The 25757-nt window shown below is 44.1% G+C and overlaps 1 protein-coding gene across 6 annotated transcripts in view; it reads right to left on the bottom strand.

Moving 5' to 3' along the window:
- The window catches only part of SPDL1 (spindle apparatus coiled-coil protein 1), a 739625-nt gene that overhangs the window by 348243 nt on the left and 365625 nt on the right, over positions 1-25757 (bottom strand). For all 6 annotated transcript variants that reach the window (XM_069654308.1, XM_069654305.1, XM_069654307.1 and 3 more), the window contains one exon: positions 20440-20634. In XM_069654308.1, the coding sequence (XP_069510409.1) occupies positions 20440-20634 (195 nt within the window). The remainder of the gene's footprint in view (positions 1-20439; positions 20635-25757) is intronic.

Here is a 25757-nt window from a genome sequence, read left to right as displayed (position 1 = left end):
ATACATTTACGCACAAGTTTAGAGCAGAGAGCATTGCAAAGGTCAGGTTACTTGACAGAAACCAAAATGCTTCTTTTGATTTTTATTTATATTGATTAATTGCAAGCCATGGAGAAAAGCATCTGAAAAAGAACATTTCTCTGAAGCCTTTCAAAAAAATAAACTGCACACCGTGATAAAACGAATGGTTTATTTCCATTCAGCTTCTGCTGTGTTGTGTGTAGAGGCTCATGGATGGAGAATTAATCTTTTGTGACAAATTATGCTTCTTGGCCAGTGAAAGCAAACCAGTATTGCACAATTGTATTTTTCAGAGTTCCTGTGCTGTGTGCATAATCATGCAGAGGAAGATGAGGTTTACACTTTTAACTTAATTTACACTCTAATTATAAAAACAGTGTGTAAAATTAGGAGTATGCACAGTCCAGTTTACATCCAATCAACCTTGCAATCAATGGGGTACTTTACTATAAATGGTCAGTGGCAGCAGAGTCTTTGCTCAAGATTGAGTGATTGTATGTACACCAATTACAGTTGTTATAGCCCCTCAAGTCTTCAAGACTACAATTAAAACATCAAAATCTCACTCTCCAGGAAGTGCAACCGCTGTTAAAAAATGAACAAATGAAAGTTACATTTGTAATTGAAATAGAAACTCGGCAAAACCTGAAAGGTATTTAACTTTATGTAGCGCTTCATACATAGTTCATCCACCATCTAGGCATTGGGCCTCATCACTAGTTGGGCAATATCCCGGCGGTATTACCGTCAACTGGAAACGCTATTAGCGTTGGATCAATGTTGGGCAGTAACTCCAAGTCCCTATTCCCCATTAGTGTCCCACGGACCCAATGGGGAATTTGGCACAATTAGTGAGCGCTAATTGCGCCCGAAATGGGGAATTTTTATGGCGCGTTTAGCCCCAGCTCTGAGCTGTCAGGATGTAAGGGTGCAGAAGAAGGACTATGACACAAAGGTGGCATATTTGGAGCTACAGACTTTTATAAGTAAAATAAAGCAAGACAAAACCTATGTTTCCCCATTTCTAAGAGGGGGTTACTGCATCAACTAAAGATCTCGGGTGACTGTCAGGATGTCTGTTAAACTAAAAGTGTCCACCGTCCTTTGTCAAGAAAACCCTACTTCTGGCCTTTACACTAGAAACTAATAAATAAAGCAGCACTGATCCCAGGAGAATGCCTCCCTTCCCTTGGGTTATAGTCAAAGATCCACACAATGGGCCTTATTACGAGTTTGCTGGTGTGGAAACAACGTGCCGTAATTCCATTTACTGGCACATTTCTGCACCGGCAAACTCCGATGGGGTAGCCGGTATTACCTCTCGACAAGAGTAAGAGGGCATTCAGCCAGCCCACCAGCAATATATTCTTGTATTACTGATGCTGGTAATATCGGCAACTCCCCCATGGAGTTCTAAGCCACTCCAGGGAATAGGGAGTAACTGGCACTACCGGCACTTGGAATCTGCCGGTAATTCCGGCAGACTAAGCGCCATTAACTGCAATTACGTTTGGTGGTATCCCGCCAGATTTACCAGCAGACACCACCAAACATGCACCACTGTCTCCTGGGTGGGCCAGGAGAATGACTCCCTTATCCTGGCATTCAGGCTCAGTCCCAAATTAGCCCGGAGGAATGACTTCCTTTCCTCAGTCTTGTTGGACCTTCCTCCAAGTCCATGTTACCAGGAGAATGACTCCTGGTAGTTATGATACAATCCCTTACAACCAGGGGGAATAACTCACTTCCCCAGGTCTTCTACTCATTAGGTTTCACACAACACCCAACTCTGAGTGTTGTGAAGGTCTGCAACCCTGGGTACGCTCTTCTTCTTTGGTTTGGCCCACGTCCCTGCAAAGTACTGCCACAAGGAAAATGACTCATATTGCGCTCTTGCGTTGGGTCCTTGACCCTGGTTTCTCTACTTTGGCTCGGCACACTTGGTTCACTTCCCTGCAAAGCATTGTGGCCGAGTACCTGCTATACCGTAAGGTTTCTGACCCGGGCCTCAGATACACCACAAATTCCCTGCGAGTGGCAGACAATACCATTCAGGTGGGGATATTTTTGTAAGGATAGTCGACTCATTTGGGGGTATTGACCGCTGTTCCATTTCTAGGACACCCTGGATAAGAGAGGAATCCTTCATCACAATCTTAATAGCATCCTTGCCCTGTAGCCCTACAACACTACATCACTGTGAATTACTAAAAGACAACCCCTCCTATACCACAACCAGTGAGGTAACCTCATTTGTCAAACTATCCCCACGTTCATACCTGCAATCCCGATTGCTGGGCACATTCAAAAAATAGAAAAATAATCATTCTTTGAGCACCCAAGCCACTACTAGACACAGGTAGCAGTAAAAAAGAATAAAGACCTAACCTCCCCCTTTCCAACCACTCCAATCACCCTAAACAGGTGGTTCATGCGGGTGTGGAGGGGATCAGGTGTTCAAACAATCTTTATTTGGAAACCAATGGGACTACCTGAGCCATCACTCCCATCTGCCCCCGCCAGCTGACACTTCTTAGCCCCTAGCATTGTCCCCACCACCTCCGGTGGATAAGGAACCTGGGTCATCATGTCCTCCACCAATTTTGCCAACCTGCTTTTGAGCTCTTCATTTCCCTTCTGCATAAGCACTAGGAACTCTAATATACTCCTGCACCTCTCACAACCCCTCATAGCTGGGACTCCAACATCAACTAGCCCCCACTCATGGTTGCCTCCCCATAAGAATTGGAGGGAGCTTAAGATGGGACACAGGATCCAAAATCACAACAATGACCGCAATCAATGCAGTATCAATAACAGGGCTCGGGGTAGATACAATCTCAAACATGTTACTTACAGACACCCCCAATAGAGTAATGTGGCGCATTCGCTACTTTTCCTCACCAATCATCGCTCTTGCCTCCCCCCCTCATAATCAACAATAGGAACTGCAATCTCGACCGGGATATTATAATGTGACCCCTCCGTTCCTTTCAGCGTGCTTTGGACCTTGTAGCCCGGAAGAATCTTGCCCACACCCACAAGAGCACCTAAACTAGCCTTGTGTGGGTCCATACTTTTCTTAGCCAATGTATGCATCTCATTTAAGCTGGGCTTACTCTTAGGGCCCACCTTTTCCATTGCACTTCAGATACCCCATCATCATTACAACCCTGAGTGATTGCATCAATAACCTCCATACCTAGGATACAACAATTAGAACTAATCCTCAAGCCTTGGGGCCCCTCTTTTAACCCCCTTTACATTAAGTTCATTGACCTCTACCTGGGCCTTACTTGTCGTGTCAATTTCACTCAGGAACCCAGCAATTTCTTCAATCATTGCATTGGCTTCATCTATTCTTTCCACAAAGAAGTGCGCTTCCTTGCGGAACCATTGGTTAGAGAACTTAAAGCCTTCCTTTTTGACATCCTTATACAGATAGCACAAATAGCCCCCCACACTCCTGCAGTTATAAACCACAATAACCTGTTTGGAAATCACAAGTATAAGAAGTGTGTCACATAAAATATAAATATAATCAATATAATATAATCAACATCTAAAAAATTGATAATCAAACCAATAACAAGCTCAGAGCTTAAGATTTAGAACCTAAAGCTTAAAACTGACAGCCATAAATCCTAAGACATTTAAATATTAGTGCAAGTCCTTTAGAAATAGTTACTAAATAGTCCAGCCAGGAAATGTTCCGCTGCCCTCCCTCCAAAATATTCTGCCAATGCAGCAAATTAGTTAACTTTTAAGCCGTAGTACTTGTGCTATGCAGAGCAAGGGATGCCCAATAACTACAGGGGGCTGCCCTAGTCCGACTCCCCCCTTCTCGCTCCTGCGTGTTCCAGCAATCGGTTCTCTGATAAGACCTGGAACGGTCCTCGAAAAATGTCCTAGGGCTTCTTAAAAGTTCCCTTGTGCGTAAAGAAAAGCCTTTCAGACAAATGTACAGATATGCTAATATGTAGCTAAGAGTCACGTAGGCACACAAACAAAATACTACAAAATGCTGTTTGGCAAAAACAAGCCCCCCTCAATTTTCAATGGGCACTCCGGAAGCACAGTATCCTTGGTCCTTCACAGTCCTTCACTTTCACTTCCAAGAAAAAGACCCAGGACAGATAAAAGTCAAGGAATCCAGAAGTGCGAACACATAAATCTTAGCTCACGCTACTTGCCTCAAGAACAACCTCTCCCAACACTCGCAGAACTCGCAACAGGAGCGAACCTCCTGTGCCCTTGGTCCTGCAGGTTACAGACATGCATTTTCAATGCAGAAGGCTTGGTGGAAGGGGCAGCGTCAGCACCAGCACCAATTCCTGGCAAAACTTCCACACCCTTGGTCTGGCGGGCTTTAGCCCTATGGGTTACAAACACTGTTTTCAATGAACAAAGCGTGGTGGAAGGGGCAGTGTCAACACATGCACCAATTCCCTGCAAAACTCCAGCCCCCTTGGTCCCTCGGGTTACAGACACGCTTTTCAATGCAGAAAGCGTGGTGGAAGGAGCAGCGTCAGTACAAGCACCAATTCCTGGCAAAACTCTAGCGCCCTTGGTCAGATTAGCTTGTCACTAGTTACAGGAGTAGTGAGCCAGGGGATACAGCGTAACCCCTCAGCACTCCACATAAGGTGTGGTGTTCTGATCTCACAATAGAAAAGATAGGAAGGATGCAACATATCCCTTTGCTCTTGGAAACATGAAAATTAAAGGGGAGCCAAGGGGCTCCTAGTAACACGGCACAGAGTGCTGTGTGCTGCAAAAGTTAAGGACAGATGCCACAAAACTCGTAAGTTTTGCAGTGCAAAGGCCTGCAACGAGGCCGGGGCTTTCCTTCCATTTCTTCACCAGCTGATCTCCATGAGGAGGGAGGATCAGCTTATTTGTGTTCCTGTTCCGAGCACACCTGGCCCTCAGCAACCTACACCAGCGGCCTGGTAAGGCCCCCTTATGCATTTCTCGGGGGCGCTTTGGCACACTGTGTTCCTTGAGGCACTCTGTCTCCAAACTGGGTACTTGGGCCCTGCATTTGCTGCGCTGCATCGGATCTCTTTTTTGTACGTTAAATTGTGCTTTAATGTTGTTGCCTCATGTAGCCGATGCAGATGCTGCTGATTGTATGCCTTTCCAGCATGGCCGCTCTGTTTGTTCCCTACCTGGTGACCGTGGCCCGAGCCTGCTCCCACTCCCTTTGGCAGGCTTTGCCATCACCAGCCAATCATCACCAGGACGCGGGAGCCGGCCCTGTGCTCAAAGGCTGCAGCAAGGCTGTGGCTTTCCTTCCATTTCTTCAACCGCTGATCTCTGTGAGGAGGGAGGATCAGCTGCTTTGTGCTCCTGTTCCGAGCACACCGGGCCCTCAGCAACCTACACCAGCGGCCTAGTAAGGCTCTCTTATGCATTTCTGGGGTGCTTTGGCCCACCGAGTTCCTTGAGGTACTCTGCCTCCAAACTGGCTACTTGGGCTCTGCATTTGCTGCGCTGCATCTGATCTCTTTTATGTACGTTGAATTGTGCTTTAACGTTGTCGCCTCATGTTGCCAATGCAGATGCTGCTGATTGTATGTCTTTCCTGCACGGCTGCTCTGTTTGTTCCCTACCTGGTGACCGTGGCCTGAGCCTGCTCCCGCTCCCATTGGCTGGCTTTGCCATCACCAGCCAATCATCATCATCATCATCATCATCAAGATGCGGGAGCAGGCTGTGTGCTCAAAGGCCCCCATCTAAGGCCCCTGTCTGCTCCCTGTCCGCGTCAGGTATGCTTCCCCCCACCCCCTGGTCACCTGCGATGCTGTGTGTGCCCTCCACACCCTCCCCTGGTCACTGTGATGCTGTGTGTGGCCCCCACCCCCTTTCTTGCCCTCATCCCATCCCATTCTTCCAAGCCAATAGTGCCGCCTAATTAATTAATTAATTTGCACCAGCATACTGCTGCTGCCCTACAACATGGGGTAGGCACATGTATTTGCATCCTGCTGCTGAGTGCTGCTGTGTGCTGCTGCCCTGAACAAGGGGCAAGCACCATGTATTTGCCCATTGATTTGACTTTCGCATCTGGTGCTTCCGCCGCCCTGTAACATGGGGTCAGGCTGAATGGATGTGATCACCATGTATTCCCCTTTTGCACTTTGCGTATAACGTATTACCCCTGTACGTTCCACATTGTTGTAATGCACTTGTCTTACGCTTCCTATCCTGTAACCTGAAGCACTGTAACCAATCTCCTAAGTTTAAGCGCCTAGATACCTCTGGGTTTTGTGCGCTATGTAAATAAACAAATACAAACAAAAAGAAAAGTAAACATGGCTCCAAGAAAAAGGTATAAAAAGAAATACAAATGTTTCCGACTCACTCAGGAGAACTGACAAAAAATCCAGCAGTCCAGCAAAAAAGTGCTGGGGGACTCACAGGTGAAGGGGATTTCACATAACAAATTTAAATCTACCCAACACTTTTTTCCTGAAGTACGGTAAGATCACAGTTCCCAAGAACACTTATTCTCAGAGTATTATGAGTAAAGGATCGAAAGCCTAGATCGTTCCATGCAATGATATTAAGAGTAAGAGGCCATTGTTGTTTATTCAGCAATGCCAAAGGCGGTCATGTCCAGTTCATCTCTGCGTGAAGAAGGAACCCACACTCCAGTTGTTTTCCCATACAGTAGAACAGTTATTCCACGTGGATCCTTGGTGATTTTAAGATTACTAAATTCTTGTCTTTGTAGTGTTATTGGATTGATCAGTGCACCATGCTAAATAGGTACTATGATCTCAAAGTCCATTTTTTTTTAAATTGTGTAAAAATAAACACATGATTAAAAATCGGAGGCGAGATCAAATGGAGCAATGCCCACTTGCTTGTGCAATTAAGTGGTGGTAACTCCACCAAATCAATATCATTACAACTGATTGAGTGCAACAGGGATATGCAAAGAAAAGGTTGCAAAACATTAGCTCTATTTAAAAAAAGGACTTGCATCAGTTGCAAATAATTCAGTGATTTTTATCGTACGTACTCCATTTCCATTTTTCATATTGTGCAGCACTGAGGATCCTTGCTCCTATCATCTCGTGACCGCTGTCTTGGATCTCATTGGAGGTGCACCAAGACTGAATAGCAGACAGGCAGTCAGGGATGATAGAGGAGGAAGAGGGGAGCTTGAAGAAGAGTTTTGTGTCATAAGCGTAACACTGGAAATGAGGAGCGGAGGCAGAGATCAGGTGAGCAAAAGGTACTAGGTAGATGTTGAAGAGCCAAGGCGATAGGATAGAGCCCTGGGGAACACCACAATTAGAGAGAGTCACGGAGGAGGAGTAGGAGCCTAGGAGCACTTGGGAGGGGGAGTCAGTAAAGAATGAGGTCAACCAATCCATTGTCCGGTCTGAGATACCAAGTGTATCTTCGAGCTTCTTTAGGAGGATAGAATGGTTGACAGTGTCAAAGACAGAAGAGGGGTCAAGGAGAATGAGAGCAGCAGGAGAATTAGAGTCAAGATTTTCGAGCAGTTCTTCGCAGGTGTTCAGGAGATCAGTTTCTGTGCCTGTGGATGCCGGGAATCCAGATTGATGGTCATGTAAACAGTACTTACCCGTTTAACTGGAATTATTGGTGTTGTGCTTTGTGGGCTCTTTGTACACCTAGAGCACCCTCAATCTCCCTCCCAAGTCTAAGCCTTAGCGCTCTGCTAGCTTACCTTGATTGGGTTGGCTAGACCCAAATGTCTTTACTGTTCACCATAATAGGTTGGCCTTCCAAAATCCACCCATAGGGTGAATTTTGGAAATCCACCTTAACAGCCTCTCTGCTAGAGTGGAGGCAGTACAAAAGAACAGTTACATGTGTACTACCCAACAATCCATTGCGGCATCCATCACAATCGTTGGAAGTCTTTGAAAGGGTACTCCTTGTGGAAAATGCTCCATCTTGCACCACCATTGAAGAGCATCTCTGGCAGACTGGTAATACATCAGTGTTCCTTCCATTTGTTAGATGTATGTGGCCATTGATTCGCGAGGCACTCCTGCAGAGGCACTGCTGCAGAGAACGCTCCTGCATACAGGCCCAGTTGAAATGTATGAGGTCATCGATCCCAGCAGGTATGAGATTTTCTTGGCTGTCATATGAAACAATGCCTGACATTTCAGTTTCATTGATAAGTCTCTATCCGAAGGACATACGTTTGCAGTTTAATTGTGGATTTCTTTGCCTTGGCCCACAGGACTAACTGAACTGCCTTCACGAGCCAGTCATCTATGCACTGATAGATCAAAATATATAACCTTCCTCAGATGTGGGAGATTACATCCATCCATATACTATGAGAATGCCCTTAGGGTATTCTTCTGTTTGAAGGGATGGGACTGGTACTTGTTCACCACAAATCGTCCACCACAAATCCCAGAACTTCCTTTTCTTGCTTGAGCCAAGCAAGTGAGATTGGTTTTGCTTCTCGGGTGGTAATGACGGGGCAATCTTGATCAGAGAATGTTTGACACCCCAATTGTCTCTTGTTCAATTTTGGCCCAGATGAAAAATGGCTCAGATGATGCCTTCAAACAACATATTCACAATGAGAAATGTCATTTTTTGTGATGCAGCGTGGGGGGCTCCATGCTGTTTCTGGCATTTGCTGTTTCTGGCATTTGCTGTACCACCACTACCACCCTCTAACTGATAACTCTGATGGTAAAGTGCTGGTAAAACTGCTGGGGCTGATGTTTCACAAAAGTTGTATTCTCTCAGTATTAGTAGGAACAAGTTACTTAACTTTAACTATTGTTCTCCAGCATGGGTCTAGCATGGATTCACATGCTCATAAATATGGCTAGGACGGCGGCGAACTCCAAATGCCAAACGTTTGCCAGCAGATTACTCAAACTGAGAAGCCAGGAGGACGCATTATCCTTCCTGTGCGAAATGATGTTTCTGTATGTGTTTCCTCTGTTGCCTCTCCTGCTACGAGTCATCAATACACCTTGACAGTGTCAGTGCAGGATGATACTCATCGCCACAGAGTGACCGAGGCAGATTTGGTAAATGGACCGTCCCAGCCTGTCAGCGTCACCTCTGATCAAGCTACCGGTGGTCCCAGATCTTGTCACCAGAGAAGGGTTCCATGTAATAATGTCCCCTCAAAAATATCACCATGCAAAAAAAAAAATCACTGAAAAATGGCAGTTTTTTGTGGGGACATTATTACACAGAACATGCGGGAGCCACCCCTGCAACCCCCAAACCCTTTTTTATTTTTCATGGGGAGCGGGGGACACCCCCGCTGCCCCGTCCCTATATATATGGTCACCTATATAATGTTGCCACAACCGTTTCCCGGAAACATTATATACGGTATATATATATATATATATATATATATATATATATATATATATATATATATATATATATATATATATATATATATATATATATATATATATTTTATTACCTGATACCCAGAGCAGGAGGCGCAATCCTGCATCACGACCCAGGATCGCTTAACCTGAAGGCTTGGCTTCTACAGCCCTAGAGTTTGGAGGATATCAGTTTCCTGCGGACTGCAGGGAGTTCCTCGCCAAGGCCAGGGCATCGTCGACTTTGAAGTGCTATGTTCAAAAGTGGAAGCATTTAGCTATGTGGTGCCAGCCGCATTACATTACCCCTCTGAGGGCCACGGCCCTGGAGATTCTTCCAGATTTGCTATCCTTTGCCAAGGCCGGACTGATGCATGCCTCAATCAAGGTACATCTGGCGGCTATCTCCCGCTACACCAGGTCTCCAGGAAGATCTTCACTTTGGTCTCATTGACTCAAAGAATTCCTCAAAGGATTTCTTTTTTCTTTCCCGCCAGTGAAGGCGCCTGCCCCTGCATGGGAACTCGACGTGGTGCGGACAAGGCTCATGGGGTCCCGCTTCAAGCCTATGCATCAGGTCCCTCTCAAGTTCCTCTCCTGGAAAATGGCTTTCCTGGTGGACATCACCTCCACCAGGAGGGTGGGTGAAATACAGGCCCTATCCCGCAAGCAGATATTCTGGTTTTGCTTTACATATTTTTTGAATATTTTTAGTGAACAGCAATTCATGATAAACGTTGTAATGAAAAACAATGGAGGTTGAACATAGTTGTGTCTAAAATGCAGTACACACACCTACAAGTTTACACAGCGTGACAAATACACTAGTACATTTGAAAAAAACAACTTGCAACTAGGTGAAAACCAACATGTAGTTAAGTTCAATAAACACAGAGTGTGAGTGAAATGAAGGAGACATTAGCTTCTTCTATGCCCGGTTAGAGTCTGACCTCGTAGTTGGTCTACGTCTAGGTGAAATGTTAGAGATAACAGTGCAGCACTTGGTAAAGTCCCAGTGTAGTCTTGGCCCTAGACTTTCATCTCTTCAGCCAAAACGTCAGCAGCACACAGACCCAGACTGCACTTGTGCATTTAAATTGTATTGCATGCATTTGATTTCTAGAGGGTAGGACAACCCCCCAGTCATAGATTTATAGGCCCTCCAGTCCTCCCCGTCCCCGGGCAGCCTCTTATTGTTCATACTTTTCCTGATATAGCGCACGCTATAATAGAGGCATATAAATTATCCAGCTTGTTGGTATAGGCATACCTATATGTGCCTTCCCAATTTATATTGGGCACTGACATCCTTTACTTCGGCAGTTCCAGTCCCATTCCCCTCACTGCCTGCCCTGCTCTGCTGAGTTGCTAGAGCAGCTAGTCCTCCATCATGGAGCAAACATTTAGCTTTTCAGAAACAGAAATCAACGACATCATACAAGGCCCATCCATGTTTAACATGGAAGGGGCTCAACAGCATCTAGCGTCCACAGCCACTGGAGAAGACCTTCTGAACCTCAAAAAATGCTGTTTCAGAACAGAAGTGCACGGGCATTTTCTCAGAGAATATCTCAGAGTCAACAATATCCCCCTTGGACTTACAATACGTAATGTACCAGCCTTCTTTCTCGACGACCAAGAATATCTACAAAGCTTCATTAAGATAGCCACTAAATGCAGCCACAACCTTATGGCTCTGACCATCACCACCGCACAGAGGGTTGATGCTCTCATTCTCAAAGACCTTAAAACAGAAGAAACAAAATTGCTCAACGTCGACACCTTAACTAACACTTGTGAGAAACTCAGAGATTGATAAAGAATTGGACACCTTCATGGCTTCCACTCTCGAAAAAAAGCATAAAAAACCTGCTAAAGATATCAAGAACTTTAAGATAGAACAGGTCTACCCCTATCTCGCTGCAGATTACAAGGATACCAAAGACAAAGAAAGAATTGCTAAACAAGATGGGACCTCAAGAAACAGACTCAGGGGGTGGCCTTCTCTGAGACTACGAGCTCAGATTCATCTACGGATGACCAATCACAAGCCACAGGCAGACAAGCTAACTTTGGCCAATTTCAACCATTCTAACAACCACCCACCATGCCTTTTCTAGGCCAAGGGGGACCCAGAGGAGGGTACTGGGGCCCACCCCAACCTCAGTTCCCCTACTACAACTTCCCCCAGTGGGGATATCCGAACAGACGCCGCAGGAACAACCAGAGGCGCTAACCATGACCCCTATTTTCAACCTTTCAGGGTCCCCTCTTACTAAAGATGAAACAACCTTATTAGCCTCTCTCATTCGTTCCCACCAACCATACTGATTGGATCCAACTGGACTTTGAACTCGCAAATTTCTTTCAAACCATCAGGAGGAAGACCTACTTTCTTGCTAAAGACCTCCTGACAGGGCCCGAAGACACAGGTCTTAGGCCTAAATCTGATTTCCTTCACAGAGACTCTGAAACACCTGTCTCCATCCTTTCTTTTGAAAAATGTATTCAGCAAGAGATTCTGAAGCTCCAGTCCACGCTTGACCAACACAGACAGAACTTAACCTCAGGGGAAAGGAAAGCCCTCAAAACCCTATGTGCAAATAAACTACTGGTGATTAAACTAGCCGATAAAGGTGAAGGCATTGTGGTACAAAACAACATCCAGTACAACGAAATGGTGAGGACTCTCCTCAACGAAGAGGGCAACTAAAAAAGGACCCCACAGCGCAGATAAAAATCAAGATCCAAGAAGCCACTAGTTATGCACTAGAGCGCAACTGGATCACCGACAAAGAAGAGGCTTTTCTGAATACTTCAGAAGGAAGAACTCCTGCACTATATGCCATCCCCAAAATTCCCAAGAACAGTCACCTACCTCCTGGAAGACCCACTGTCTCAGGCTGTGGCTCTATTTTGGAACCCATCGTTACATTTATCGATTATTTTCTCAAACCTCTCAGCCAGCGCACTCCTACCTACCTGAGAGACACTATGGACGCAATCTCCAAATTTGAAAACCAACCATTCAATCCACTGGAAGACCGCCTAGTGACGCTTGATATCAAGAGCCTTTACACCTGCATCACACAACACCAAGCATTGGAGTGCATAAGATACCACCTTACGCAGCACATGACACAAAGAAGGGTGCCCATCAATTTATTATTGAATTACTCGAAATAGCACTCACCAACAACTTATTTGAGTTTAACAACACCTTCTATCTACAAACATGTGGGATGGCCATGGGAGCCGTCTTCGCACCCAGCATGGCCATCATCTTTATGGCCGAATACAAACTGGCACATGGACTCAACACCGCCAACCCGTACCTCGACTCAGTGACCTCATGGTTCAGGTACATTGACGATATTATCTTCCTCTGGAAAGGAGAAGACAATACCCTCATGCAATTCTTTCAGTGGCTTAACTCACGCACGGTAGAAATACAATTTACCATCAACAAAAGCAACCTGAAAATTAATTTTCTTGACCTCACCATAACACCCAAAAACAATAAGCTCGAATGCTCAATTTTCAAAAAAACTACAGACAGAAATATGGTCCTTCATTAAAGCAGTCACCACCCTAAAAGCCTACGAGATAATCTACCGTATGGGCAGTTTCTCAGGATACGCCGCAACTGCACCCAGCTGGAAGATTTTCAGAAACACTCAACGCTTTACAGCTCAAACTGGCCTCCAGGGGATACCCCAAAAACGTATCAAAAATACCCAAAGAAGAGCCCGCTTCACACCCAGAGAAGCCCTCATGACACCCAAAGTACACACTGAGACTTCAGACAAGACCATGGCCTGTGTCACTACCTTCTGCCCGACAACTTCTAAACTCAAGTCGCTGATCAGGAAGATCTGGCCAGTAGTTCAACTTAACCTAGCCATGGAACTCAGACGCAGGATGGCACTGAAGAGGTCTAAAAACCTCAAAGACCGGCTAACCAACACCAAAACCAGCAAAGATATTGCACGATCCACCATGTGGAATATGAGAGAAATCCGCAGACATCATCCTTGCGGGCAATGCACGGCGTGCAGACAAACACAAAAACTCAATTTCTTCACTATTGAAGGCAAAGAGTGGCAAATCAGGCACTTCTCGAACTGTAAGTCTGCCAATGTTATCTATGAGATCCAATGCCCATGCGGCCTACGATACATAGGGCGACCTTCCAACTGCCCAGCCTTTACCCCATACTAGCATCTACTCCTGCTCCCAGCACGACCAGTGGTGAGTGGTGGATGTAACTGGAACTACATAGGTTTTGTCCACATGATTAGATACACCCTTTTTTTACCCACTTAAGCATTCAGCTGCTTTTTTAATACATTTATCCATTCTTCTACTTTTCTCCCACAGAGTGCCCTGATTCTCTTGGCCCTAGAAGAAGGCTTTCATCTCTTCAGCCGAAACGTCAGCAACACACAGACCCAGACTACATTGGGACTTTACCAAGTGCTGCACTGATATCTCTAACATTTCACCTAGACGTAGACCAACTACGAGGTCAGACTCTAGCCGGGCATATGAGACCTTCAGCTAATGTCTCCTTCATTTCACTCACACTCTGTGTTTATTGAACTTAACTACATGTTGGTTTTCACTAAGTTGCAAGTTGTTTTCCAAATGTACTAGTGTATTCATCACACTGTGTAAACTTGTAGGTGTGTGTACTGTATTTTAGACACAACTATGTTTAACCTCCATTGTTTTTCATTACAATGTTTATCACAAATTGCGGTTCACTAAAAATATTCAAAAAATATGTAAAGCAAAACCAGAATATCAGGGGTTCAAACCATTGTGCATTTAAATTGTATTGCATGCATTTGAATTCTAGAGGGTAGGACAACCCCCCAGTCATAGATGTATAGGCCCTCCAGCCCTCCCTGTCCCCGGGCAGCCTCTTATTGTCCATACCTATCCCGCAAGCAGCCATACCTTACTTTAGGCAGGCTGGGAGTCCACAACAGAGCGATCGGTGCGACAACGGCGTTCCTAGCTGGTCTGCCCCTGCTGGACATCTGCTGGGCTCTTACGTGGAGGTTCACACACACCTTCACGAGGTTCTACTGCATCGATGGGGATTCCAGGGAGGAGTTTAGAGTTGGCCCAGCGGTGCTACACAACCGGTTTGCTTGCGGTGAGTCTGTTCCAGAGGTAAGAGTTAATTGCTTCTGTTGAGCCTTGCCACCTCCAGTGCTTGTGTAATGTTGTACTGCTCTTTATTCGTTATTCATGAGCAAGTGAATCCATGCCAGACCCCATGCTGGAGAATTCTCCAGCATAGATTCACATTCAAACCCTCCCCCCTCTCCTCTGCGGCTCTTCTTGGTCTTTTTCACCACTTAGCAAGCCCCGCCCACCTGGAGCCTTCCTTCACCATCACCGTCTTGAAGCCAATGCTGGATTTGACTTTTATGGACTTCATTCATTCACAGTGTGTCACTCTTTTTCAACTCTCATGCTGGACTTCCTTTGCATCTTGTACTCATATTGGCCCTGAATCATGCTGTTCCCATCTTCATCTTGTATCCTGGCTTTCAACATTATGTGTTATTACTGACTTCTGCAATTGCATTCGCTCTCCACTCTTGCTTACTCTCTTTTCTCTCCTCCTTTCCCTTCTCCCTTTTCCTATCTCCTCCCCTTGCTTTCTTATATGCACTTACTCTATCAGAATTGTCCATGGACCTAATATGATAGCAACCTCGTCTGTTTCCTCCACCCTCCCATTACTGTGTTTTTCCTCCCCACCACCCCCCCAGCACTATCTGAAATGTCGTCATGCCTAGTATGATAGTCGCTTGTTTTGTTCCTCCCCTCCTTTCTGCACCCCCCTCCCTCACCTTTTGTTTTTCTCCGGCTCTACCAGAAATGTCGTCAGGCCTAGTACGGTAGTCGCCTGTCTGTTTCCATTTCCTTCCCTCTCTCCCCCTCCCTTCCTTATCTATGTCTTAGCTCTTGCACTATCTGAAATGTCGTCAGACCGAGTACGATAGTTAATTTCACATCCTTACTGTTCATGGCCTGTAAGAATGTGGTTGTATTTTCCCTTGTTCCCTCCCTTGCCTTGAAGCGCTTTGAAACACATTGTGTATAGGCGCTATAAAAATAAACAATCATATCATATCATATTGCTACTTTACTTTCTACGAAATCTGATGATGGCTGCCAGAGGAGGGGCTTAGGTAGAGGACTGTCACTGGATGGGGGCAGTACGACCCAGAGGACAGTGATTGATTTAGAGGGGAAATACAGTTTGTAAGTGAAAGTGAAACTGTTTTTCTTTTTACCAAGGATTCCCAGCCTGACTATGGGGAATATTCATGAGCATGTGAATCCATGCAAGACCCATGCTGGAGAACAATAGTATTTTTTTGAGGAATGACAAAAGGACTTAAACCCTTTGTTTCGTGGGTTCCAAACCAACATATGTGAAAGTGTCAGCCTCTGTCTTCATTCTGGAGATCATCTGCATACAAATTGAAGAGGGATTGCGCGGTGAAATGAAGACCAATGGCTTTGCAGTGAGTCAACATTAAAGACACCAATGACATTAACAGTCCTAGAACAAGGCAATAACCATTTGTATCAAGGTCTGCTAAGCCCTTCCTTTGCAGCACTTAACATTTGGTTCCAAACCAAACACCCCCCATTTACCACCTCACACATTTCTTGCCTCTTCTCTTTCAAAATGAACTGCACTATCCTATTTAAGGAGTCCCAGAGTGAGTAATCGAATATGCCCAGCAGGACAATAGACTTACCATGCTGTGGGTCTTTTGATCTGGGGGAGCAGTGTAGGATGGCGAAGATGGGTGTCATTTTCTGGCTGCTATCCCAATCAAGGAATATGGAGGAGATTTCTTTCCTTACAAATAAGGGGTCAGAGTCAGGATGCTTATATTCCTGAACACACCATTGCTTGTGTATATCAGATCATGCTGCAAAGGTTTACATCATTGCTTCCGGTTTCCTGCACAAGAGGTAACAGCCTTCTTTCAGTTTTAGTCACAGCAACCTGCACGCAACAGAGGTCTACCCTCTGTGACATGGAGATGCTCTGTTATAGAGCTGCCTCATCCAAGATAATAAGGCCATGTTTTGGTCAGAAAAAAAGTATGTGGTGGAGATGGAGAGGTGGCTGAATAAACTGCCCAATCTGAACTAGAATTACTAGCTGTGGTGGTGATTTTATTCTTTCGGATGAGGGATCTCACAGGGCTTGGAGTAGGGTTTAGGCTAAAAGCCCCCCAAGGGGGGTTTCTTCAGACTCTCCAGAGATATATGCCATTAAATATCACAAAATTGGCACAGATCTTTTTTCTGGGACTTTTCATTGTTGGTGGTGAGGAATCAATATCAAGGGCACACCAAAGCTGCACATCGCCGAAGGGCTTGCAGCTGAAGCCCAGACACCCAAGTCTTCACTTGGCGGTTAGTTAGTCACCAGTAAAGCCCCTGACATCAAACTGTAGTAATGATGATGACAACAGTGTCATAAGGGATAATCAAGGATCTGAGTACAGCCATTGAACAGCAAAGGGTTTTAGAATCACCCTTTCTATTTTTTTGTTTGGAACAGGTTCTACTTCTAAGGGAGTCTCGTCTCTTCCAGAGCTGTAGCCTATTCCCATCAACAGGCCGATGCCTTCTGTGACAATTTTTCTCCCTTTAGACATTTCAGCACAAAAAGCAAATAAGTGTTCTACCTTCAGGAAAACACTGTCCACGATAAAAGCATCCAGAAAACAAAGTGGAGCAAAAGCCGAAATTCTTTGAGAAAGCAGTCTAAAAGAACTGAAAAAACAGTAAAGAGCACGTGGGATGTTTTAACCCACTAGTCCGGGTTGAAACCACTTACAAGCAGTAAGAAGTGATCTAGGATCCTCTTCTAAATAACCGAATTCAACTGCCATGGTCATATGTACTGGATACAAAGTTATAGTTGCGTCTCATTTGGAAGTTAGATTTGATGCATTTTAGCAGCACACATAGGTAAAAACTAAACGAGAGACAGCAGCAAGAACGAATTACTTGCAGAAAAGAACTTTAAAAACAAAATGGAAAGCAATTTAAAAAGAATGTAAAAAGTGAAGACATGTAAAGCAACATTGCAAGGAACAGAGGATTTAACTGACACAGCAATGGAATACAAGACAGAGACGCAGAGTACAAATAGGGGTTCAAGGAATGCACATTTTTAAGTTAATGCCACTATATGGCAAAAAAGCAGGTTCCCTCATCTTTCAGACACTCAAGTGATGTGTGTGGACTTTCATAGCTACTCCGTCACAATGAGTTAACTCCTAGTTAGATGAAAATCATAACACCCAGGAGCTACTTCCAGCTCTTGCTGCATGGATTTCAATTTCAACCACTGTTTTCTTTTGAGGGGATGAAATTGGCCACAAACCAAAGCTTTTAAGTCAGAAAGCCCTTATAATGACTATGTTCACTATCGTTAGGAAATATTTCCATTTCATGTGTAATTTTTCCTCCAGTTTGTACCCCCCAACTTTTTGCTTTGTTTAAAACACCATAGTCTGACTTTACCAGAGGAGCACAGCCTTCTGCTGCACTCCCCTGGGCTTTTCGCTCACTTATGGGGAAACTGACATGCCCTTAAAGACAGTCAGTACTGGTAGACTTTGTTTCCCTTAGTCCTTGACAATGTTGCAAGTTTTCTGCAACATGTTACAAGTGCACAGAGTACCTCACAGTAGAGTGCACTTGGGTCATCCTGTCATTTCTAAAGGCCCTAGTTACGCTCGAAGGATTTTTTAGGAGAAGTGCAGATGTGCCTTGGACAGGGCTGGTGGCAGCTTATCTTTTTACATATTTTTAACCCTTTCTTGCCAGGTAAACCATGATTACTGCGTTTGGCACGGTTAGGTGGCCTGGCTCCAAAATGGCCATGCCACTAGGTTCTTTGTCGTGTCGTTTGGCCACCTTGCCCCTTCACCTTCCCCAGGTTGAGTCGAGCCAACCCGGGTCAGTCCTTATTTGGGCATGCATTTTCCCGCAAAGCGTCAAGCTTTCGCGGGCTTCTACGTGCCTTGAGTGTGCGCCCCCAGGATGTGGGATGGACTGTCTGGGTGCCAGAGTCTGGTGTGCTATGAATGCCTGGGACCACTGTGGTCCACGATTGGTCCATGTATGGTATACCTGTATGTGAGCAGATCTACCATTAGGTCCTCTTCGTTTTGGCATAAGTTCTCATTGAACGAAGGATAGGATGCAAGTGTCCTGGAACTAAGAAGCTAAGTCGAGGAACCACTGGTGACCCGCTGAAAGGTTTGGCACCCTGAGAACACTGTCGTCCCGTGGGACCCCTCTGCATCTGGTCGTCCTAGAAGGTCTGCAAAGACGCTTCGACCCATTGGAATAGTGAGACCAACTATTCTCGACACCTTCATCATAACCTGCAAGTAAGCCTTTTCGGAAGCGTCCCTGGACCAACCAGTGGGCTGACCAGCTTGTGCAGGAGTTGAAAGTTGGTACGTCGTAAGCTCTGTGTTCAAGGCACTCGCACACTGAATTTCGTACAATTGGCGTTTCCGGGTTTGGAGTAAAGTGAGTGCACCCGAACCGGAGTATACACGGTTACAGAGTCGCCCAGCCATGGTAACGAACAGGTGCGCAGCTTTTGTGCCCTCTTGCCCCTGAAGCCTTCTGCAGTGAAACTGGCCTGATCCATCCACCAGGAGCGGAGAAATCACCACTGTCCTGTTTGGGAATCAACACTGTAACTTTGTCGCTGAAAACTGCAGAGCCACCAAATTGCTGTACTTGAACTTGCAACCGAAGTGGACTCCACTGCCGAAGTATGGTCCCGAGTGCACAGGAGCGTCGGTGAGTAATTGCAACCCTAAACGGTGGTCCCTAGTGCCTCCATCCATTTTTACGCACATGTGGCCCCTGAGGGCCCCTCTCCTTTCCACTGCTAGCGCGAACTAGCAAACTATTCCCAACTCTTGGAATCGGCTCTGTCCTCAAGTGGAGGCCCTCCACGAATAGTGGGAACCTATTCTGCATCACCTCACCTCACCTATTCTGCATCACCTTCCTGAGCTGCTACAGCCCCTACAAAAGACCCAGTTTTGCCCATATGAACTACCGCGTGCGCCAGCTTCGCAAGTACATTTGAGCATTAGGCTCTCCTCATCTTAAGGATTGGACTGCCTTTTAGTTAGGACTGTGTTTGATGCAGAAGGGCCTTAAGACTATTTGCACTGCCTGCTTCCTTCCCTATTTAGGCTGTGGACCCATTTGGTGCATTCATCCTTTAGACCTCATTGGTCTTGTCTATATGTATATCAATAGGATTGTATTGGTGTAATAGTTCTGCTGTGATTTTCTTGTTGTGTGTTGAATTGCAAAGGCCTTGGAATAAATGTATTTGTATTTTTGATATCTCTACACCTGACTGGGAGCGATTTGTAAGTGTCCTTTACTCTGTGTGCTCATTGAGGTCTTTCAGTCACCCTAACCCCTCCTGAGACCTAGTCTTGACCGCCGCCAAGCTACCTTGATATGTCTGGCTTGTCCAGATGGTTAACTTGTTCCAAGAAACTAGGCTGGCCTTCTGAACCTCTGCCAACCAGGTCAGAGTTCAGAAATCCGTCTTAACAACTATTTAACACTAAAAGGATTCTTGGATTCAGCACATGGGTGAAAATATTCAATGTTTACGAGTTCAACGAAGATCCCAGAATAAAAATATCACTGTGATCTCAAACACTTAATTGAAATTAATTTCTGTTGATCTGTCTATTGTTAAATACTGATTTTGAAAGTTGAGAGATTTTCTGTGTTGCATTTCTATCCTAGTTTTCAGCAAATGAACACTAGTTTGGAGCAAATGAACAATCTCCTTAAGATAGGGACAAGAAAGGCTAACCGGTTGGTTAGTTGATTCAATTAAACTCTGCCTCACTAAGCTATCTGTTATGGCAAATGCATGTGTATTCTGATTGCATTGTAACATGCATGAATAGTTACAACAAATGCAGCAGGGTTAACTTACCTTTGCATTTTCTAGATCGAATATCTGATTCTGAAGATCAATCATCTCCGATGACATGGTTTCTTGCGCACGCTCAGACACCAGCCGCAACTCTTCACATTTGTTAGCTACAAGCTCACATTGATGATCTAGTTTCTGCTTCAATTGTTTCTCACTTAGCCTCGCTTCATCAAGTTCAGCGTTTAACTTCTCCCACTAGAAGCAACACAGGTGTCAGTTTTTAAGAAGGTGAATGGAGGGAACAGGTCATTTGTAGGATAAAATATGAATACCAAAAAACGAAAATATTCTCCATGGATGAAAGCTACACAATCATACAAAAAAAAGTGGAATGGAGATTAATTAATTTTAAGTGTTGTTCTCCAGTTTTGTTCATTCTTTTAATATACATTTACATGTTGTGTGATTTATCATCTGTCAAGCTGTAAACTTCCAGAATCCTACATTTAAATGTACAAATTAAAAAAGAATATTGTTAAATGCGTTTCCATTCAAATACATACATCCCATAAGATATATGCACTGCTGAGACAACTAACACATCAGGTCTAGACAGCTAAACCCTAACTTCCAGTGGCATCCTACAGAGTTTCGGAATACATGTTATAATTATAATTGGTTATTTATGATGCGCTTAATACCAAAGATGTTTCTAAGCGCAGACCCAGGATTCAAACCTGTGTTGCTCTGCGTCGTCTTGCTTCCAAGATGAGCATGTTGCTACTGAGCTATACTACCCGTGAAGTATCATCAGGAAAAGAAAAAAAAGAAAAATGAACATTCACCACACTGGAGAGCCACACTTGAAATTAAATTCATTAATCTCCAACAATCTTTGACAGACTTGCATGTTCTAGATTACTATGCAGCAAAGCAAGCAATACCAAAAAATACACAAATGTCTGTTGCATATTAAATGTTAATAACTCAAAGTGGGCACTTTTCCCCCCATGTAGTTGCAAATTTCATGGGAAACAGAGTTGGCAAAAAGTGTGCATGTCATCAACTTGCCTTTTGTCAAACATCATTTTACTGTTTTTGGACAGGGTCTGTTGGCCTTTGGTAACAGTTTTGCACGCGACTATCCAACAATATATTCCTTGTTTTTGGGAATGTCTGGCATTTGATTTGTGTTACAAATAAGAAATTGGTACTTTAGATGAACAAGTTACTTACCTGTGGTAAAGTTCTTTCGACTGGTTGTTCCTCCCACGTATTCCTCATCTTTGATATATCCAAGTCTGCTTGCAGCTTGCTTCGGAGAATGTTTTCATAGAGTAGAGCATTGTCGAGTCATAGCACTCGACGGCCTCTGTATTGTCCTTGGCCGGGATGTCGATGCTAATATATGAAGCATGTGTGTTGCCTTAGTTGTAGTTTTTTCCCCTTAATCTGCATGCCTTGCCATAGATGGCGACGTACTTGACGTTGCAAGAAACAAAAGGTGTAAAACAGACATTTGGCAAGCAAGAGACGGATGGGAGGGTGATGAGGAATATGTGGTAGGAACATCAGGTAAGTAACTTGTTCTTCGAATGGATTATGTCCTCTCACGTATTCCTCATCTTCAATACACTCCCATAGCAGCTTGTTTTAGGAGGTAGGTGCTACGAATTTCTATTTGTTGATTTTATGGAGAATAGGCCACCTTACAACTTACCTGTCCTAGAAAAAAACCACAAAAAATAAAAAAACAAAAAAAAAACCCACAAATAAATGGTTCCTTTAGGAGCCACCTTTCCCAGTTAAAAAACAGAAGTGAGAAAAAAGTCAGCCCCCTTTGCAGCCTGCATAGTCTGCAGACAGCGCAGTAGGCCGCAGGCACATAAATAAAACTCCAGGCGTAGGGTGGGGGCATGTAAATCATTTAAATTGTTTTTCATTAAAAAATGGTGGCTCTTAAAAGAACCTTTATCAGATTTTTTTACTTTAAACATTTTTGGGGATTATTTTGTTTTACATACTAAACGAACAAAGATTCTACACAATGTAATTATTATGTATTCACAAAAACTGCTTCAATGCATTTTGAACATTTTCCAGAAAAATCTGGTTGCCCACATAAGTTAGATGCACTCCATTTCACTGCCAAATGTTGACAAGATCAAATTTAATTTTCTCATTATGAAAATATATCATGCCAACATCTTGTAAAAAAGCACACACAGCTTTATTCACATTGCACCTTTCCTTTTTTTATTTGCAGACAAAATAAATTCGAGCACATCCACATTTGTCTCTGACCAATCCGAGAAAAATGTATTTTGGAAACATTTCCAAAAACATTCCAAATGTCTTCTACATTGCAAACTGCAATGAAATTCCAATAACTTAGATTACTGAAAGAACAATGATGTCTGGGTTTTAAGTTAACAATATTCTCACAATATTCTCACAAAACAGGAGCACGTCTGCCTACTTCATTCCTCACACTCCATACCATGACACTTCAAATTCACGGAATCCAAGATTTTTACCCAATCCACAGTGCTCAACATAGACCTACAGTCAATGTATCCAAGAGTCCCCCCCATACAATCCGCATCCTCAATGACATGGCCATATCCATTTTCAGTGCTCTCAAAACTCCTGCAAACAAAATTCCTGCTACCCTCACTTCCTGTACACATGCCCGAGAAACTTGATTGGCTGATCCCCCGATGGCCGATCCCCTGATGGCCGCGGACATCCACGACTGTTCGCGGTCTCTGCAGTCCCTTTCCATACCAGGCATCCTCAAAAGACTTAGATGTGGCACGTGCCGTCGGTTGACTACTGCAGTGTCCGTGGAAATCATGGCCACTCAAAAGGATGGCGGGGAATTTAAACTCAATTTCAGTTATTTATTCTTCAGTGGTGGCTCTGAAAAGAACATTTTATTTGGGGGGTTTGTTAGCAAACACCTTTTTCCCTTTTGTTTTGCTTTAATGTACAGTACAGTGTACTATACATCTTACCTTACAATTTTCTTACAGGAACTTTGTCAATGTATTCCTAACAATGTAAAGAAAAATCGCATTTCCATGATCTGTAAAATGAACTCCATCTTCACAAAAATAATTCATACCATCAGACCTTATGTTGTCATTCTCAAAAGATGACATTCCTGCAGCATATAAAAAAGCAGATACATCTATATTGCCAAGCTGCCTCGATTCTTCTTTTTCTGGACTGAAATCTTTTGGACATCTCCATGTTTGCCTCCGATTCATTGCACACAAAATTATCTCTGCAGCAGGAAACAGTTCCATTAAGCTATTCAAGAAACCCTTCAGGGCAAGCTGCAAATACATTGGAGTCCCATACCCCAAACTGTCCCCTCCACAATGCACAATTACAATGTCTGGACATTTAAAGTGAGCTATACTGTGATATTCTGCCAATCCAATACTTCCAAAGATGCCATGATTTTTAGCATACAACTTCAATGACTGAATTGACGAATCTCCCAAAATCCACACACTCTGCTTCATCAAAGCCATAGCCATCTTCACTACACACAACAATAAAAACACCTACTATCCTCTCTTCCTGCAACCCATAACCAGAACAACTCATTGCCTAATCCCCACAGTCTCCTTTCTTTGCCAGGCATCCCTGAAAGACCCAGATGTGGCACGTGCCGTCCAAGAACTACTGCGTGTCTGCGCACCCAATAACACAGGGGCAGCCCTTCTACCCTTTCCACTTTCATGTTCTCAACACTCCCTCATTGGCTGCTATCAAAGAGTAACACATCCCTCCACCAATCACGTATACATCCACCAATCACATACAGAAAATCTACACCTAACCCTGTCATCTCAGTTCAACACTTCAGGTGTACACTTGAACTCAGAGTACATATCTCCCGTTAAGCACAATCATCTGTATCAAAAACTACTGTGAAAAACTCCCAACATTTCTGTTTCCAGATTCAACATTCAGCATATAACAATACATGATTGGATATTACAACAAGGATTTGGCCTTGGTGAACAGGGTGTACCTCATCATCCAGGCATGGATGGCCACCCACAGTCCATGCCTGAATGATGACAAGACTGAACTCATTATCCTTGGCTCCACCCCCAACCTAAACAAACTGGATCACAACTACACCAGCTTCATCATAGATGGCAACTCTATCAAGGTAGCCGAGGAAGTGAAAACCCTAGGAATCTACCTAGACTCTTCATTCTCCTTCCACAAACCGGTTAGCTCCATGGCCTCCTCTACAGCCTACACATGGAAGCTAATAAGAGCAGTCAAACCTTTCCTATCAACCCAGATCTTCATTACCCTAGCCAGAGCCCTGGTACTATGAAAACTGGACTATTATAACACCCTATACGTAGGAGCCAACAAATATGTTCCAGATAAAATCCAGACTCTGCAAAACAATGCTCTTAGAGCAGCGCTCAGAATCCACAAGAGATAACACATTTCCAACATTAGGAGAGCCCATAATTGGCTCACCACCACCGACAAAATCATACTCAAAGTAGCCTAAGTAACCCATAAATGCCTGAACAATGCAGCCCCCCGTTACTTAGTCGACAGAATAAAAAGACACACCCCTAACCGTCCCACCAGAACCGCCAATGCCAACTTGCTCTCAGTTCCCAGGTTCACACGAACCAAAACAGGTGGTAACAGCTTCCAGGTGAAAGCAGCCCAACACTGGAATTCCCTGCCACCTTCCTTAAGGACACCTCAAAACTACCCCCACTTTAGGCGCAACTACGTTTAGTGGATAAAGGACAATGACAGATAACTTACCTGCCTACCCATGTATACTATGTAAATATGCACATCCGTAAACTGTTTATCACTGCATCTGTTGTAACTGCTTTAACCATGTACACACTGTAAATACGTACCTATGTACACACTAACTATTGTACAGCAATGTAACCAAGCTGAGAATAACCATGCTGCTCCTGCGCCCTTATACCTTCAGGTCTGGCGTGCAATATAAATAAACAAACAAACATACATAGTACAGGTATGCTTATATTTTTTAAGTATTTTCTGAAACTATTTTACTATATATAGTTCCTGCAACTTACCCTGTAATAAGCTTCTCAATAAGCCTATTCTCTATTTTAACCACTACAGCAAAATCCATGCATTGCAGCATTCAGAACCTGCTCACATCAAGCAGCAAATACCTACAATGCTGTCATTTAAAAAAAATCTTTTTAGGAGCAATTTGAAAAATAAAAAATGCATATGTCCATTTACAGCAACACTGTCTGCATGTAACTTTTTTCTAACAAAGAAAACGCAGATGCAAAACATTTGTAAAACATTTTTAAGACGCAGTAGGTGTGTGT

Source organism: Ambystoma mexicanum, chromosome 3q (assembly GCF_040938575.1).
Source record: "Ambystoma mexicanum isolate Mex_15411 chromosome 3q, UKY_AmexF1_1, whole genome shotgun sequence".
Taxonomy (NCBI): domain Eukaryota; kingdom Metazoa; phylum Chordata; class Amphibia; order Caudata; family Ambystomatidae; genus Ambystoma; species Ambystoma mexicanum.
Note: the sequence above shows the minus strand (reverse complement) of the source record. Positions and strands in the feature narration are given on the sequence as shown.